This window comes from Chaetura pelagica, unplaced genomic scaffold, assembly GCF_000747805.2.
Source record: "Chaetura pelagica isolate M959 unplaced genomic scaffold, ChaPel_1.0 scaffold222, whole genome shotgun sequence".
Lineage (NCBI taxonomy): Eukaryota > Metazoa > Chordata > Aves > Apodiformes > Apodidae > Chaetura > Chaetura pelagica.
The window spans coordinates 765,608-785,636 of NW_009952711.1; the positions used below are offsets into that span (position 1 = coordinate 765,608).

Sequence of the window (20,029 nt, forward strand, 5' to 3'; positions counted from 1 at the left end):
GTATTAGTCCAATTTGGAAAACAAGGATGTACATCTTATCCCACTTAAATAATTGTATTAGTTTTTATTTTAATGACTGGGCATCCACAAAAAGTCACCAGTTAAGTACGCTGAAGCTTAGTGTCATACAAAGTGTCATAGTCTGTTCTTTTACCATTGAAAAGTTTCAAGGTTTTTGTTTTGTAAAAGGAAGTTTAAGGGAAAAGTTCTTTTAAAATAGGTGTTATGGGGTACATCTCTCTGAGAAGACAAAAATAAACTAGGATTTCGTAACCAGCACTGGTTTATGTTCTGTGCTGTCACAGCTTGGTTAAGAACTGACTCATCAATAAATGGGGTGTTTTGCTAGTCTTGTTGTGCTGAATCATGCTCAAAGGAGCCTTTTGAGATACCTTAAGTAAGCTTTCCTTTAAACACTTCTTGCTAAAATTAAATGGACATTCAGGTGTGCTGGGAGTTACACAGGGTGGACAAGTTAAAGCCAGCATTACTTTTAGAATTTGCTTAGACTACTATGTTGGATTTCTTATCTCTAATATTAATTCAACATTCGTTTAGCATTCATATGATATAAGATAGAAATTTCAATTACTATTTTGACCAAATATATGTTGCTAGGTTATATTATGCTGCAGTGCTTTACAAAAACTAAATGGTCTTTTTCCAGGAAATTTCATGAGATTTATTTTGTTTTCAACAGGCATAATATTTTCCTGAATCAGTGAAAGAAAATATAGGTGGTTTTCTGGAAAATATTATCTATACATTTTCTAACACTTCACCTTTTACATTGAATTTGAAGGATAAGTACCAAAAAAGGAAAGAATAACCACATCTGATTGTGGCACTAACCATTTTCAAGGATAAATTACCCTAAAAAGCAGTGGTGACCTATATTTTATAATGCATTCAGTATTCTATAAGTAAGCAAATAGAATATAAGCCTCAGTGTATTAAAAATGCAGTAAATATATCCTAATAAGTGGTGTTAAACTAGTTGTTTATTGTTATTTGTTAAAATAAACTTAATACATGGGACTTTCGTAGCCCAGAACTATAAGCAGCCTTAATGAAGGACGTTGCAGTGTTGTGCAGAATATCAGGTTACACGTATTTTTCAACCAAACCTGAGTAATTGAGAGCACTGTAGTGGTTAAAGTGGGTCACTTTTTAAATTGTGTTGGTTAATTTTGTGTAAGTTTCTTACACTGACTAGGATCTGAAGTACATCAATAGTTCAGATGAGGCTTAAACTGAAAAGTAGGTTTAGAAGGGGTACCCAGGAGTAGAAGTCCTTCTTAGTCATTGAAATCTTAACTGGCTGCACAGAGTTCTTTGAGTAAATTTCTAACTTGAGAGAACTGAGGAAAAATCAGGTAGTCAACAGTTTAGCAGCTGTGGGGTTTCTTTGGCTTTTGTTTGGGTTTTGGGTGTTTTTAGGGGGTTGTTTGCATGTGTAGTTTTTTGCATAGTCCTCTGGTCATTGGAACTGTTAGAAGCACCTACATGGCCATTCATGGTTAGAATAGGATAATCAAAATTGAGAATAGCTTTAGGGGAATGCCTCGATTGGTTATTAATCTTTAAATTATAAATATTTATTTTAAATTCAGACCTCCAGCTGCATTGAGGTAGTCTATGCTGTCACTGAAAGTACCTCTGAGGAAACAGCAGATTTTTTGCAACATTTTTTTAAAATCTTGAAGCAAAATGTTACTTTAAGATCACATGCTGTAATCAGATTTCATTTTCTTGGATGTCATTATGTTAAATCTGTACTGTTTCTTAAAGAAAGCTTTTCTTCTATGGACAACTGAGATTTTACCAGAATTTTACTTAAATGGAGATTTGTTAATGGGAGAGGAAAAGTAATATTCCTATTGCTAAATAGCAATATTGTAAGTAGTGAATAATTTTTATACACTCTAACAAAAGTTAAAACAAGTTTAGATTTCATGAAGAGTTTAAATCATAAGCCAGAATTAGTTATTGTAACATAATGGGTTCTGTTGGTAGGGCAGAGCATTGGTTTCACACAGCTATAAAAGGCAGCTTGGAGAAGAAAGATGATGTTGACTTGGAATTAATACCTGATAGGTAACAGTTTCATGAAAACTAGGGACTTATTCTCCTTTACTTCTCTCTTATTCTCCCTTTCCCCTTTGTAATACCCATGATGTAGCCTCTCCAATATGAAATAATCTCTTTTCTAAAATATATTTTTCTTTTCAGTTTCTTAGCCTTTTGTAAAATATGTACCACTGCTACTTCCTGGGAGGATGGTCTATTGTCTCCATCACATACTGTAAGATTAAATATTATGTCAATATTTTCTGCAGGAGCACCTTTCATTAAAAAAGTACATTGTGGATATTGTGATTGAGAGTTCTGTTCCTGTGGAACCCTTGAAAGATGGAGAGGAGAAACAAAAAAATAAAAAGAAAGTCAAAAAGTTGAAGGCACGGATGAACTCCAGGTAGTACAAATTTCTTTTATATTTTTTTTCCTTAAGTTTTGCTCTAAACTTTACCTTTTGTCCTTTAGTGCGAGTGCAGCAGAAGGCTGAAAAAAAATTTAAAATTATTTGCTTTGGATTTTCTTGAAAATAACACTGATGAGCCTAATTTATGGCCACTTTCTCTGATTGAGAAAGAAAACTGAATATCGATCTGGAGCCCTTGGTTTCACCTGTTAAGAGCTTTTCTCATAATTGGATGCCGGTGCCCTGCCAAAACTGTAGCCTCTTGTAGCATACAATAGTGTGTTTAAATTTGTGTAAACCATGCCTATTTTTCTTTCTAGCTATTGATTTTTAAATGAAGTATCAAAGAAAATCAATAGTAATCAACAAATAGGAGTCAGCCTGCTGTGGTGTCAAATCCCATGACTGCATGTAATCATTTTTTGTTGCCTGTCACAACAAAAAGTTAAAAATATCTTAAAATGGAAAGTGAGTTGTCAGACCTGCAATTTGTTATTAGTCTAAAAAGTGACATCTGGAAATCAGTAGAATATGCAGGACATGATGAACTGGCAATGTCACTCTTCATAGCTGAATAGTCCCCAGCTGAGGTTAATACTTAAATGAATATTGTAACATATTTTTGCATTTATCTCTAAAAATGCTACTCATAAAGTGAGAGTCATTGTTATTTCCTCTACCTTGTTTTTAAGAAAGAAGGGTTACAGATAAAGAGAAAAACACTTGCATGGATTTTTAGAGCTACAGTAAAAATGAGAGGGTTTTTTTTTTACTCATAATAGTGCTAATAATGGCACATTAATCTTCAAACCCACAGTAATTTAACAACGTGTTACTGTTTCTGACCATTTTCTTCTCTGGATGAACAAATCTGAATATCCCATGAGAAGACACTGTTGGAACTGGGTGATATATTGTTCCAGGTTTCCGGTTGCTCCAGATGCAGTTACTCATATTACCTGTGTGTTTAATGCAGTTATTGAGTCCAATTTTAATACTTTCTCAAGAGCTTCTTCTGTTGAATTTAGTCAAAGATTTGTCAGATGTAGGAATGCAAGCTCAAACAAGAATATTTTTTTGGCACTAGAAGTTGCGAAACTTTTTCACAACATTTTGAATTCTTAAGTGTCAGACTGCTGGGTGAGTCAGAGTATTTATAATTAAAAATTATAATTAAAATGCTAGTAAAAGAGCATCACTTTACAAAGGTAAACTTTACTATTGTAAAATACAGTGAAAGTTTCAGAATTTAAGAGGAGTTTTTTGCTAGAGATGATCTCTGGACAGTACTACCACTAGGTGGAACATATAGTTAAAATAATAATGAATTTATTGGGGATTGTTTAAAGTTGAAGAGCATGTCATATCAATAACACACAGGTGTTAGCAGATGATCTACAAATCATGGTTTAGTACATATTTGCAACTATTCCTTTTCTCTAGGAAAAGAACTAGTTATAATAAACTCCCTTATACCTCAAGACTTGAAATTATACATTCATTTCAGTTTCTAGGAAGCTGTCATATTTCAAACTTGAAAAAAAGAAGTAACTGCATTCAAATAGGTTCCTGTTGCTCTCCTGAGTTTCTGCATCTTCAATCACTATTAGAATATCAAAGCGATGAAGGGCAAAGGTGAATGAGGAGACAAATTGTGATCAATGGGTTGTTAGATTTGTTGAGAAGTCTTGTTAGCCTACTTAATTATATTTATTACCCAAGGCCATTAAACTGATGCTGTAGTAACACCTGATATATAGCTAAGTAAATTATCTCAGGTTAACATGTATGTGCTGCGATCAGAAGGCAGCTTTGGTACCCCCATGGTGAAAGGAGTGTTGATGAAAGCTAACCTCAAGCAACAGAGGTGTAGTTACCATCTAGGAGGAATGTACAGTGGAGATACACTTTGCAGTGGCTTTAAAACACTCTCGTCATGTTCATTTAGTAATAGATGTTTTAGATGATTTTTCATGTTTGACTGACTTGCCTGTACAAAACTCAAAGCTGACATGTGTTGTTTCTGGCTAAAAAGCAGGAAAGAAGGCAAAAGGTTAATAAAGGAATCTCACCTTCATGTGTAATACTAAATTCGTTTGTGATTAATAGCTGTATTAATGATCCACAAATCAGAGCTTGTGGTAATGTGACAATATTTGTGTGTAGCATAAGTTGTATAGGTTGAGCAAGCCAAGGGAAAAACTGAGTAGCTTTGGAAAACTACATCCCCTTGTGAACAGAAAAGAAACATTTATTATATGTGTCTGAGAGAAATAAGAGGCACGAAATCTTTACTGAATCCCTGTTGGGTTTTTTTTGCAGTGCAGCAGTGAAATACATTTCCCATTGGAAACTACTGTCAAAATCTTAGATTTGAAAAATACAATTGGATGTTTGTAAAGTTGGCAAGAATGTTAGCTAATAGCAGTTAATTTTCAGAATGCCTTGGAAATTAATAGGAAGCTCCATTTTTATGGGTGAAAGTTGCCCCAAGGCAGATTCTTTTTTTTTTTTCTGCTTCTGTCCTGAGGGGCTTTTTGGCACTTCACTCTAGGCCTTGTTAAAGGTGCTCTGTGTAGAGACAGATCACATACTTAATCAGAGATTTAGTCCAGTGTGCCACTTAGGTTTTCCTCAGGTGTGTATACAGGGTTTTTTTGATAATTTTTCAAGCCATGAATTACATTGTCCCCTGTGGAAAAAAAGGCTTCTCTAATTCTTCCTACTTTTTGGCACATGGCCAGTGCAAATAATACTTTTAGGGGCTAAGGAATTTTGTCTCTCTTGTTTCCATTCATGAAGGTATTTACTTCTATGCTGCATGTGTAACAAGGTTCATTACAATAGTAGTTATAAAAAAATCCTGAATCTGTAAATATAACAAATTAATTATAATCTCTGTTAATTATAATCTCTGTGATGTAGTGATTTTCTGATCTGCACTACATGTCTAAATTACTAATATTTTCATCAGATGAATATGGTAATTTTTTAAGCAATTAGGTAACTGCAGTTGTTGTATATCACTTGTATTTTCGACCATTTGGAAAGTCCATACACCATTTGAGTACTGATGTTATTCTGAAGTAGTAATCTTAATTGTAAATCATTAATGGACAACAGTTAAGCATTAGTATGGATTCTGATAAGGCAGAACTGACAGAAATGCCTTACTGTGAAATAGAAAAAACCTAGAGGTTAGAATTATCTTGCTAGTAATACATACTGCACCCTTTAGACAATAGTCAATAGTAATGAATATTTTCTCTTCCAGGGCAAAGGAATATGAGAGTTTGATGGAAGGAAAAAATCCCATCTCTGATTCCCCATTTAAAGCCAAGTAAGCATTTAACTTCATATATTTTAAACATATACTTTTTTTTAATTCCTCTGTCTGTGGCAGAAGTGCTTCTGAAATTTCCTGTGGAGCAGGTGTGGTAAGGTTCCCTCTGAGTCTTGAATTGCAGATGAATTTGTAATTCTAATTTCTGTGACCAAAAGGTCAGAGCTTAAAAATGCAATTTTTTTAGAGCTTATAAATGCAATTTTTCCTTCAGCTACACAATGGAGGTGGAAGGCAGAACACAATTTTGTCTTCACATACAAAGTGGAATTTTAACTTTCAAAAGTGAAGGGTAGTTCCAGCTCAGTACTCTGACCTGTTAAAGGAAATCAACTGCTAAAACATTTGATCTTTAAGGTCTCTTCCAACCTTAACCATTCTATCATTCTAAAATTACTTAGAAGGGTGCAAAAAAGAAGAAAGAATGTTATTATGTAGAAATGCCTGGGTCATCTAAATCTTACAAATACCACTTGCAGTTTTCGTTCTTCATCTTAGAAAGGATATGCTAGAATTGTTAAAGGTAGAGAGAAGGCAAGGAAGGAAAGCACAATATTCTGTTAGAGATTAAATAAAATAATATTTTTTATTCTGGAGAAAAATGTGATAATGGGAGGAAGTTTTAACAGGGTTATGTTAAAGAGATCTATAAGGACATAAACAGCATGGGAAAGATGGGTGTCAATTGCTTGCTGTCTTTCCTGGTACCAAAATGAGGGAGCACAGCATGAAGCCAGGTTCAAAAGAAACCAAAGACAGTGATTCTTTGTGTAGTCTGCTATTAGATGGATGGAACTCACTGACAAAAATCGCACAGATTTGCCTGCTTTACTGCAGTTCTAGGAAAGCACATCCAGCCCAAGAGATTCTTGAGTTAAAAATTGTGACAAGAAACAGATAAGTAAAGAGGATTAGGTGTGCTTGTCCTGTTAGGCTTCCTGGGACATCAGTTTGCAGGTCATTGTTAGGCAGGATGCTGGGCAGATGGTGTGCCTTTTTTACCCTTGTGTTCAAAAAGTCTGTGGCAGGGCAGTCAAGAGGCTGTAGTGTGTCAACAGCTGGATTCAAAATACCTTAATCCTGAACTAACAAGTACTTTCCAGGCTGGAGATATTTTGTCTTCAGACTGAGGTGATAACGTGTTCCAGATCCTGTATTTTTAATGGTTATTTCTTTTAAATTGCTGATGTACTTGAAGGTAGCATTTTTTTGTCAGTTATTGTTAGTTAAGATGTTCAGATCCTTGCTGTATACAACTAGTCTGTATGCCTTATCTTTCACATAGATGTTTCAATAGTTTGAAAACCTGCTGCTGAATCTCAGTATGTATTTTAAAATAATAAAAATCCATCATTGAGGTTTGACATAAGAAAATGAAAGATCTCCACCAGATGGCACACCTGCATAAACACATGGGGAAGGAGCTTCTGTTGTTGGCTTAGTTTCTTAATAATCAGCATTTCAATTTTCAAGATTAGTTTCATGGCAGATTAAGACTTCTAGATTTGTAGCTTCTGTGTTTTGATTTTCTTTGCTACCAGAAAATTAAAAAAATAGTGTGTAGTTGTCAGAAAGTAGAAATGTGGGGCGTTTGAGTGACTCTGAAAATACTGATAAACTGCAGTATTTCCACTTTAGTTTCTTTCTGACTTTTGATTATCAGTGCTGTACTTGTTGTGTCTCAATTGCAGTGCAACAGAACCCAGGTTTATTTATTTTTCTTGTAATCTCTTTACTGATCCTGATTTTAGCATTTTCATTTCTCTTTAATGAATGAAATGCTAGTGTGCTTATAGGCAGAATCTCCTGTTCAATCTCCTTTCTCATTTTCCTCCTTTATTGCCTCTGTTAGGCCTGTACCCTTTTAGATGTGAACTAGCGTGATGGCCACGGTGTAGCTCACTTTTATCACAGATATTCTGGGAGATTTCTTTTGAAGTCTTCATGGAGAAATCTAGTGCTCTAGCAGATGCTTTAATCTAAATTTTTAGAACATAGTTTCAGATGTCATAGTTACTGCTGTTTTCAAAATTACACAACTTTTTACCTGCCATCAGGGCTTAAATGTTTGCAACCTTTAATACCAAAGGGGTAGCAATGGGAACTTGAGTATGAACCAACTATTTAAGAAGAAATAGATTACTGTCTGTGACTCAACCAGGACCACAGTTCACTTCTAGTAAAATTTACTTTACACAGTGCGTAATGCAAAATGGGAGAAGGATGGGGAAGGATGGTTTTATCTTTTTCTCTAAAGGAAAGGATGAGAGGGCAAGAAATTTCATGAAGCAAGATATTGAGCCCAGAACATATCTGTTCACATGGAGAAACATATTCTTAATACAGGCAAAATTAATAGGAAAACATCCTTGAAATAGAACTAAGTACAGAATCCTACTTAACCAAGAAGAATTAGCTCAAAGAAACAAACAGAAGTAGATCTTCACTCAAACATTATCACATTGAGAAGCTATGACAACATTTAACTATTGCCCTTTTAGCCAGCACACAGTGTACTGTACTGTGAGCTAATATTGACTGCTACTGTACCTGGCTGAGAAGAAGCAAACTCTTGCCAATACTAGGAGTCCTCTAACAGCTCTCCAACACACACTCTCAGGAGATCTGCAGAGTTATTGAGAAAAGTCATGTCGTAAAATAAAGTGGGTAAAAACTGAGGGTGCTAAATGTGTTCTTTATGTCAAAACAAATGCCAGTACTTTTTGTTTATACCAAAAGAAGGTTTGAGGTGTTCAGATTGGAGTGGAAGTATACCAATAAACAGAGAATACTTTTTAATTTAGTGGGCTGTGGGATTTTAACATGAGAATGTTTTTAATTCCAGTTAAAATCTAACACAATTGGTATATTTGTTTGTTTGCTTAACAAGCAAATGCAGTTTAGAATGAAATAATTAAAAATAACTTTCACTTATGCTTCCTTGCTTATGCCACATTTCTTTACTCTCTCATACCCTCCCAAATTGATTGTGTCTTTGCAAACAACTAAAAACATTTATGGAATGCAATTTCTTATCTGATTTTAGTTCTTAGTCATGTTGTCAGTTGTTACAGAAGTAAGACAGACCCCAGAATTAGCCTTTGGCAGGTAAAAAGCCTTTTTAGATCACCTTTAAGATTAAGCCCCCTTAATATTATGAGAGCACTGATTTCCTGCTACAGCTGATAGATTGTTTCAGTACTGTTTGTTTATGGTTTGCAGATTTATAATTCCTTTTGCATTAAGGAAGCACTGATCCAAGTGCTTTATAAGCTTTACATTGGTAATACACTGCTATCAATAAGCAGACAGGCTTTATCCTGCTTTGATAGACATGGTATGTAGACCTTTTTCAGTTTCAGAGCACTGAATCTGATTCCTGAGTGGGGCTGTGAAAAGCTCTAAGTAGTTCTTTGGAAACAAGAGTTTTAGATTGTCTGTAAGAGATTTATTAATTTTTTTTAATATCTATTTTTAAAAATGGGTTCTTTAATGTGTGGGTGTGGGGGGAGATAATTCAAAATCCTGCCTTATTTGGTAGATACGTTGGTCTCTGAACTATTTCATGGGCCGAGAGGGACTTTAAACTGAAAGGCCTACCTGGGAGCAGCCACTCTGTTGCTCTTTAGCCTCTCTCCACTCGAATTAGCTGCTTGGTCACCAGTGGCACTTAGGTCAGTTTATAAATGCTGCTGGATTCCTGATGGATATGTAGTATTAATTTGTATTCTCTGGGAATTGATGTGAATTTAATTACTTAGTGTCCAGTCTGTAAGTTTAGCCTGTCAAGAAGTCTGTTGGTGATGGCTCTTTCTGTTTGCAGCATTCTCTGGTCTCCATCAGAGCACATTTTTTAAAGAAAAGGAACATGTTTTCACAAAGCTGGAATGTTATTTACTTCTATTTAGTATCTGCTAACCCAAAAGCCTTATTTTTCAGTTTTAAAGCAATGTGCAGGTAGCAAAGTGTAATGATCATCCTTTAATACACGCAGGGAAAGTAATGTAAGGAATGTTTGCCATATGCCTAAAGTTTGCAGGGGAAAAAGATGACCCTCTTGTCTAATACTTTACTCAGTCTCTCCTCATACAAGAAAGACTTTTTTTTTTTTTCATGTATTTATCTTTACTTACCCTTTTTTTAAACTGTATGAAGGGATACTTCAGATAGCATTTCCGCTGGAGGAAATATATTGAATATCATGTGAAGTTTGTTCTTGCAAAGACCCCAAAGTAAATGCCTTTAACAACGCAGTTCTTATTTTCCTTATGGTATATCAGTGCATTCTTAAGATAAACTAACCTTATAGGCCAGGGTCCAGTTAGGCCAGTTATAAGTTATTATACCAACATACTTATTACTGGGAAAAAAAATAGATGATGTCTGAAGCTGGGAGTATTTGTACAAAATTGAGTTTCCAGACACCTGTGTGAGCTATACAAGAGCCAAAGTGTTAATAAGATAAAACTAAAATAAACTTGAAAAAAAATAAATAAATTAATACCTACTTTATTGTTTGGTGGGTAGTAGATTTCATCTGCAGAGAGTTGCTAGATCATTCTTACAGGGATTCAAATTAATTCAGAAAATAATCTCTACAGGAATTTTTCATAATTTTCCAAAGAGCTTCCATTTAAAAAACTGAAGGTTTATAAAGCAGCAGATGTAGATGTTTTATGTCTAGCAGTGCTGGGGACTATGCTGAGATGAAGAGTGGTGTTTCCATTGTGTCCCTAGAGCAGTGGGTGTAGCCAGAGGTGCCCCAGGTACATTCCTGTTGCTCAGGCAGGACAAGACAGTGCAGGAGCTGGGAGTTGCTTTAGGAGGGTACAGCAGAACTCTGGGTCAGGCTGGGCAGGAGTTGCCACAGACTTTCACTGTTCTCTCCAGGCAGGGGCTGCAGCGGGAAGAATTGGGGCTGTGTGTCTGGCTGGCATCTGGCCACCCTCGGAAGGAACGTGTGGGAGGAGGAACCGCTCCTTCCGAACAGGAACTGCAGAGAATCCAGTGCTCTGCCAGTCCTACTAATCCTTCCTTGCATGCAGTGTATAGCCAAGAAATCATGGGTTGAATTGTGGAAGTGCTGAAATGTACTGATGTCACTATTTCAAGGCTTTTTTTCTAGAGAAGAAATGTGGCCTATAAATATGAAGAGATCTTTTTATTTTAGCCTATAAAATGTATAAAACCTGCTAAAATATTTAGCCCGTACTACAAAGAAACCCTTAATTCATATAATTCTCTGTTTTATTTATATACTTGCTATATAAATATTTTATTTTAGTATCTTTCATTTTCCCATTTGCAGTACAAAAGGATCAGATCATGTAGTTGTATTTGCTGAATGTGCTATTTATTCAAGTTTATGCTATGCTAATGTTCCAACACTAATCAGTGCCTTATGACCTTTCTGATGTTTCTTCTGCATTCTCAGTTACCTGTTGAGCAATACTAAAATATTAATTGATGAGATGTGAATAACTTTAGTTAAAAAGACGTTAACTTTCCTTTCTGTTTAACCCAGTAAATTTGCATTTATCATTCCCTATATGGCATAGTAAGCATTGGAGGATGCAAACTGGGAGACAGAGGATGAAATAATTTTATTTAAATGTTTGGATTTGGACACAATGGTGTTTCCATATATACACTAGATCAGGTGTTGATACTGTGCTGTATTAATCCATAGTGCATACAAAGAGTGCACAAGGAGTGCAGTATGTACAGAGAATTCTCTCTTTCCAAATGCATTCATAGCAATGATAAATTCTGTATTTAAGCACAAGTCATCTCATATAGATTTCACATCCTTGAAACAGTACTAAAATTATTCCTATTTCTCTGATGTTGCCAAGAAGTAAGTGTAAAGGACATTAGATTAAAATAATTTCTCCGAGTTTCAAGTGGTGGTAGGAGGGAGTTTTTATTTCCCTCTGTTCCCCATGTGATCACATGGCATAGGTTACCTTTCTTTGGCAGATGACCAACATTCAGTAGGGTATGAGGATGTAATTCTTTAATGTGGCAGAACTGAAAATTTACTCTTCATGTTTCTTACTGTATGATGCTGAACGACACACACTTAGAAAGTTTGAATTTTGGTAAAAGTGTCCAGAAAGACTTACAGAAGAAATGGAAAGCTGGAAGTTTTCCTGAAAGCTTATGTGTTGTACAGCTTTTTTCTTTTTTTTTTAAACTGATATTAGAAACTGAATGTGATGTTTAATTTATGTAGGAAGGGAATTTATCAACAGAATTAACAATAGAAGATGACTATTTTCTATTTGAGTCCTGGTGAGATAAACCTTAGACATGCTGATGCCTGATGTAGCTTAGGAGAGTCCTTTTCTTTAGCCACTGTGGTTAATCCTGGTTAAATTCCATTCCTCTGATGTTATATGAGGCAAATGAAAACCCTGTCTTCTGTCTGATGAAGTTACAATATAGTATGGTGGGTTGTTTCAGTGCTTTATATACGCTTTAATCATAGATTTGGGTAAATATTTCAAAGGCAGGAAGTCTTTATTTTTTGGTTAATGCACTAGGATATTGCCAAGGCAACTCTAAATCACATTCTGTGAGAACACCTGAAATTCTCTGCTTCTAGATCATCTTTCTGGACTGCAGCAATTTGACTTTTCATTGGAGCTGCAATCTACTCCTTATGCTCAGCAGAATTGGTGGTCATCTGATTTACTGTCCAAGTCCTGCAGCTATTTGTGTTACGGCTTTTAATTTTCTTTCTTATTTTAGTTCAGGGCTTACTGAGTTAGGCAGAGGTTTCGTCCAACCTCATTTTCCACAAAGGAAATAGCAGTGCAGAAAATCTCGTCAAGATATAATCTCCCTTTATTTTTCTTGTCATAGAAGAATCCTGACTGATTATTAGTAGATTCAGCTGACTAGTTGATACGAAGTCCAAGACTCAAAATTCTGCAAATCATTATTTGTACTTGCTGCCTAGCAGGAGAGCATGGGTGAACAGCCCAGATGTAGTTGTGTAAAATGGAAATTAATCCTAACCCACGTGTGTCTCCATCTCTCCCACCACTACATTTTGGCTTCATTACTGACCCTCATTAATAAAATGCCCTTTCTGAGGTAGTCTGCAAAGCCACTACTTTTTAGTTACTCAAATAATTCTAAAAAGCCATTTCTTTTACAGTGCCTATAAGAAATTAGCCAAGTAGTCTGCTGTTCTATTTCCCTTACTTATCTCACCTAAGGGGGCAGAAAGAATTGAATGATAGAAGAAAAGGAGGAGGAAACTATATTCAAAGTGAAGGTGGCAAAAACTTATCAGGGTAACTGTGGAGGGAGAATAGGAAAATTAACTCTTTTGAATAGCAACAGGAATGTAGATAATGAAGAATTTAGCACCTTTGTGGCTGTACTGCTCACACTATTTCTGTGCCATTTACTGAAAAAGTAGATAGTGAGGTGTCACAGTCTAAGATGACTCTATCTCCTTGCTCTATTGCATATTTACATGCAGGTCAGTATGGATTATAATACTTTTACACAGGTTTTCAGGATTGCTGATTGAAATGCAGTTAGAGCTTCATTGCAAAGATGAAACTTTATATTATCAGGAGATTCTTTGCTTTAACTGCTTTCTGTTTTCTGTTTACTGTTGAAGGTTACAACGATTAGCAAAAGATCTCTTAAAGCACCTCCAAATGCAGGATAGCTGCTCGGTGGGGAACAACAAGGTGTCTGCTCTGGACAGGACTTTAGGAGAGATCTCTCGTATTCTGGAAAAAGAGGTATTGTGACTATTACTCTACAACTTATGGTTAACCTATAAACTGTGTTGCCTCAAATGCCATGAGTTTGGATTTGGAAATGTTTTAAACATATGTTGATGAATATTTGACCTCCATGTAACAAGCAGTGTCTGCTATTACATTTTTCTCTGTTGGTTGCAGCAGTGGATGTTTTTATTTAGACACCAGGTTTTATATAGGCAGTTTTGCAGCAGTGCTGGAAACACACTGGACTGATTCTAGATCACCCACTGTACTTCCACTGTATTTCATTAGGATTGTTTTTCACCTGGGCCATTTCAGATGTCTAGTTCATAGTGCATACCCACAAACAGCTTTTACAGTAAGTGCCCAAAACAATTAGTAAAGAACAGAACAAAGAACAGGAGCCAGCTTGGCTGCCACAGCCACCATGTCATGGTGTTACAGCTGAGTTTTGAAGGAGCACAAATCTGTTGAGTTTTCCCAGAGTACAGCAAAGCCAGTAGGTCTTTGATAGAAGATAAAGATGTGATGTGTATGTATATGGATTTTTCTCTGGTTTGAATTTTGGTGATGTGTCATGTTTGTAGAGCATAATTTTTGTTTTATGGATGTTTTTAACTAATAGCATTTGCATATTTTTTACTGTTTCATCATGGTCAGTCTGCTGCCTCAGTGCTTTGCCTTGTTTATGTGGTTTTGTGCTCCACTACGACCATGGTATTTTGAGTTTTCAGCTAGAACTTTTTATTTTGTTCCCTCTCTAACCGTAAGAAAATACTTCTCTTTCATATCTGTAATCAAGAAATGATGAAAAGTAGTTTAGAGTGAAATCTCAGGAGGGTGTTGTTTCGTGGTTTAGAGTTGGTATCTGTGAAGATGAGAGCTCTGCCTAATGCTTTTCACAGCATAGTCAATGTGGAACACCGTTGCTAATGGCATCTGCTTTTAAATACTCAAGGCCGCCTGGGATGCACAGGCTTCCGCTGTGTATTCTGTTAGTTACTTTGAGCTGATGATCAAGTTTAATAGTGTTTTTGGAAGATTGGTGACATTTTGAAATTTTGCAGTGTTTATTATAGTCGAAAAATTGGTTATTTGTTTCAAAAAACAGAAATGTTGTTGCATGAAGATTATAAAAAGGATGTACCTATTTTGAAAAGTTACCTAAATCATTTTTGGAAACTGGTTTTGGAAAGTGGCATTGTATCCAGCCTCTCATCAGTAGATGTTTTCTGACACTTTTTAAAATGAGACATGGATTGCAGCTAAATGATAATCATTAATTGTTCCCAACATTTTACTGCTTGTTGACTTTGCAGTGGGGAATTAAAAGATGAATCTGATAGTATTAATAAACACACATTATTTTGATGTTGATTTGGGTTTTTACCCCCAAGACATTACCCCTGGACAAGTAGTATTATATCCAAGTATCCCAATCAATAAGGTCAAGAAAGATTGATTTCAATAGCTTCCACTGTGTTTACAGCACAGATCCTACATAGTCATTTATAAAAGTAGGTAGTAATTCTGTTGTTAACTTGTGAGTTGAGAAATCAGCAGACACATCTTACATGGCAGTGGGTGGTGAGGAGAATCTTGATGGTGTCAGTCGTCGACTGAGAGGAGGAGACTGATACTGTTAATTGAATTTCCCTGGAGAGCATAAAAATATACCATAATGTGGGGGAAGGAATGAGGGAGTGGGAACCACACAAGCTGTCAGAGTATGTGAGCGGATAACATTGATTTACCCTTGCTAATGGCCTGGGTTGCATGAAGAATTGCCCTGAGGGAGGACAGAGTTCACTACAATAGATCCTTGCCACTTACTAGAAATTCTTCAGGCTTAGAAGTCATACAGAAGTATTATAAAACAAAATTGATCCAAAAATGCCTTTTTCCCGTCACTCTGTGAAACATTGGATTTTCCTTTTGTTTATAGTTTACACTGACTGAAAAATTTATGCTGTCTCTCCAGGGAAATAAAGATTTGTTTTATAAGCTATGAAATAAAATGCTGAGCTGCTGTTGATAACAGTAAATAAGAAAAATAAATACCATTATATTTCTCAACAGAAGAGCGGGTTATTCAGCACATTAGGAATTCTGTGACTGTGCTAAGAGCATTAGAGAGTGGGGGGGGCGTCCTTTATGCAAACAAAAAAGCTACATAGGAAAGATTAACAACCCTGTCTCACTGTGTTTTCACTTCAGGTAGAATTGAAAATTCCTTTTTGGACTTTGTCTTCATCTGCTGTGTTTCATAGTAATGACTAAGGTTTTTTTTTCTCCCTTCTGAACTTCTTTTATACCATGAGAACATTCTAGGATGAGGAATGCCTGCATGATTGTTGTGGTCAGACTTGCTTTTGTGTTGCATGCCTTCCTGCTCTGCTGGACATAAGCAGATTCTGCATGTGGGGCCAAATGATTTCACCAATACAGCAAGAAGAGTTTCTTTAATGAAAAAAAAAATTGAATTATTATCTTTTTTAATCAGCATACCCTCTAGATAATCAGATTAGAGAATTGTGTCTCTCAGAAAAATGTACATCTTAACCATTATGGCTTTTTGAAGTCCTGTCTGTGTTTATTGTAGCACTGTACCTGCTGCTCATTAACACAGAAGTCATGGGCTGCTGCTAGTTCCCCATGTCACACAGCAAAACTGACCACTTTCACTTTGGATTCAATGCATGATTTGAGTGCTAATAAATGGACGAGGAGCTGCTTTGCCTCAAGTGGTTGTTAGTTATCCAGACACTTCTTGGTATGTCCACTTTGTCTTGGATCAAGATCTACAACTACTGGTAGTATTGCATCCAATGCCAGAAAAGTGTAAGTAAGCAAGTTGGAGTGCAGGTGTTGAGGATCAGGATCAGGGTATGGTCATGATTGCATACAATCTGTGGTTCACATGTGCTTTAATGAAACAAACATAAACTACAGTGTCAGTCCAGTTTTAAATATATTTGACCCCTTGCTTTTGCTAGTAACATCAAGCAGGAGGTACAAACCTAGTTGGTGTTGTCTGTGCCTGATACGCTGTCCCCAAGACCTATCTACAACACATACTGCTAGGGTGCTGCTTTGAGTGTGCTCTGGGTTGTTGGAAGGCAGTCCTGGGTTTTGTGCATAGTCTCTCTCATCTTTTCTGGCACAAGTCCTGTAAGGAAGTTGTATTCACTTTCACCTCTGCTTTGTTTAAAAGTATGTATAAAAAACAAACACATGCAGAGAAAACAGCAGAACTCATGCCAATGTTACCAGAAAGCCCAGCTTGATGTTGGCAGATTGTCATTGGGACTCTTCAAGCTCTTAATAAGATCTGATAACGCTCAGTTTAAGATCTCCCATGAATGGGCCTTGATGCTGAAAGGAAAACTCCTGTCTCCTCCTAAAGAAGGGCAGAGCTGGTGTTTGAAACTGAAGGCCTAAAGCAGTTTTGCTTCCACAGTTCTTTGATTTTATACATGTTAATTCTTTGATGGACTAATTTTACATATCTGTTACTGAGGGCAGCAGTGTGTTTCAGATGTGCAAGGAATCCTGGACTTGCTGCTCAAGTTTGACTTGGGCTCTCATACAGAAATGTGGGGAACACTTTCAGAAAACAGTATATTTAAAACTGTGTATCCTGTTAGTGTGACTACAGGTGCAGGTTTAAGTCCATTTTTTCCCTCAGTCATTTAAGTCATTTATTTCCCTCAATCTACAGAGGGGAGATTTACTGATTAAAACAAAACAAAACAAAACAAAAAAACAACAACAAGAAAACCCCCATTTTCTGCTGTGTAGACACTGGACGCTACACAGACTGAAGTACATGTATTTCTAAGGCTATGCACCTGAGCTAGGTTTTTCATCCTTGAATGGTCATTCTTAGACTTGCTGACAGAACATCACTTCCGTAAGGTTCTTCCTCAGATTTGTTTTTAGAAGGGTTTTGGGGGGTCCAAGTTTTAAAAGTCCTACTTTAAAAACATTTTAAGTATTCTAGGTGATTTTGATAGTCCTGGACTAGACAGAGATATCAGGTAACTGTTATTCTGAGGAACATGGCAAGGATCCTACCTTCAGTAAGGATAGTGACAAGCAGCTGAGGGCAGTAATCTTTTCACCTGGCTCAGTTGCAGCTAAAAACTGCAGTTAAATCACTTCAGTCAGATTTGTGCAATACTTACATGTGACATCTAGACAAGTCCTTAATGTCTCTCCCATCCTTCTGACTGGGAATATTACAGAGAGAGTCAATATGATCTTGAGGGAACCTCATGATGTTTGGAATCCAGGTGCAGCAGTTAATCTGTTTAACTGGAAGTATCTTTTTAAGTTTCTCATCAGACAACTAGTTTGAAAAAGATCTTCACAGCGTAAGTTGTAAAACAGATCTTGCAGAGGAAAGAGCTGCAGCCACAGCAGCCCACAGGGGAAAGATGGAGGTATTATCCGTGTTCACACTGAAGCTCTCACATCCCTCACAAGGCACAAAAAGACCTGACAAACAAGATTTCACTGGTTCTGAAGCTCACGAAATTTGCCATGATTTTGTGCAGTTTTGTGGGTGGCTGTCTCCCTAATCTCCTTCTAGTACTGTAAAAATCTCAGTAAATAATGGTGATCACAAACTTAAGTTGTTAAAGTGTGGAAGTAAAATGGAACCAGAAGACTCAAAGAGGAGGCCTCTAATAAATTGGTCTGCAGTGCCTATAGTTACCTACCAGGTCTCTTCATACAAATGTAAAAGTAGCTCCTTTTCAGCAGGTTAAGTTTCAGGATACTTACTTTTAATACTAACTCAGAATAGTATTCTTGCTAGAAAAGGATTTCAGGAGAAAAACAAATACTTCCTTAGAAAAAGGCATAATTATGTAACTGAAAAATGTGTGAATTTGAGCTATTAACTGACTGCAGTGCTTTAATATATATATATATATTTAATTATTATTATTATCTCAATGCCTTTGATCTCTAAAATGTGCTCTCTCTCAATGACGATTAATGGTTTGGTTTGTGTCAGGCAACTTTTTTTGGGTTTGGGATTTTTAGATGTTTTTTTCAGCCCTCTGCTTCAGCAGTCATGATGTCAGTTATTTACATTTCAGGAAAATGTTTGTCATAGCTTTCAAATACATGGGGACTCTAGACAGACAGTGTTTATCCCATTGTAAAGACTGTTAGAAATGGTTGGCTTTAATAGCACAGGCGAGCCCACTATTTATGTTTCATTCTCTAAGCTGTCAGGCCATTGGGTGTGGTGGCCACAGCCTGTGTGAAGACTGACAGGCCAGTTTTTGGAAGGCACACTAAATTGCTTGGCTGGCAACTGCAGATTTTTTTTCTCCCCAATAATACAAACTTTGAATCATTAGAAACTGAGGCAGTAAAATTAAAAACTGATGAAGAACTATGGTAGGGAACAACAGCAATGTTAAATGGAACGTGTAAGCTTTTGTAGCTTTCATGATAAATTTATTCAAAAGTCTCTACAGACATTTAAAATTGTCCCATCTGTGTGTATGTGTATATATATATTAATATATACACAGACCAAATAGATTTTAGAAGCAAATACTGTATGCTATAAATACTCAGTATTGTTAGTTATTTAATTATATTTAAGAATACAGTGGGAGTTGTGATTCTCAAACTCTCATGCATTTGATTTTGGTGCTGAAAAATATGAGAAGCTGACATAAGCACCTGCGTAGCTTCATGTTTCCAGTGTAGCAGAGTAGTGTAGCCATCAAAGAATTGAGAAACACAGAATATAATGGCTGGGTTTTATTTTTCAGAAGAATAGAATTCTGGACCAGCTGGAAGTCAAGAATGTATCGTTAAGCTTTTCTTAACTTGCTGTGGATTTTGTTTGAACTGGATGTGGCATCATTGCTGCACATAATCATTGTTGCTTTGAATGAGTATTAGATAAGATACTGAAATCTGATATAAAACTTTAGAAGGAAGTTTGAATTCATAAGATAAGCAAGAGTGACATAAATAGTGTATTTTATACTAGTTTGTCACTGGAAAAATCAGACGATCTGTAAAGCACACAGACCGTAGCTTGACGTTTGTGAAGCAAATTGTTAAGTGTGAATTAGAAGCAGCAAATTTTAAACCTAAAGTTTGGCTAAAAACAATTGATTGAAGTTTAACTTATTTCTGTTAAGCAGCTCCTTAGGGGCAAGGATGGTCAGTGTCTCTGAAGAAAGCAGGAGCATTAGCAGACAGAGTAATTGTTTAGTAATCTTTTCAAATTTAAGAATTCTTGTCTTTGAAGCATTGAAAGGTCAGCTGAGAATAAGATGGTACCAAAGATCTGTGGTCCTAAAACAACTGTGATTCTTTTTCCCTCACAAAATTGTTTTGTTGGCTTTTATGTAGGAAAAGGAAGAGATGAAGAGAGGAATAAAGACAATTATAGATGAGTTTGAGAATAGTAAATAG

The 20,029-nt window shown here is 36.1% G+C and overlaps 1 protein-coding gene across 1 annotated transcript in view; it reads left to right on the forward strand.

The window, feature by feature from the left end:
* Positions 1–20,029, forward strand: part of SCAPER (S-phase cyclin A-associated protein in the ER) — a 144,958-nt gene that overhangs the window by 62,806 nt on the left and 62,123 nt on the right. The window contains exons 20-22 of the mRNA XM_009994363.1: positions 2,340–2,476; positions 5,757–5,822; positions 13,465–13,591. Of these exons, the coding sequence (XP_009992665.1) occupies positions 2,340–2,476; positions 5,757–5,822; positions 13,465–13,591 (330 nt within the window). The remainder of the gene's footprint in view (positions 1–2,339; positions 2,477–5,756; positions 5,823–13,464; positions 13,592–20,029) is intronic.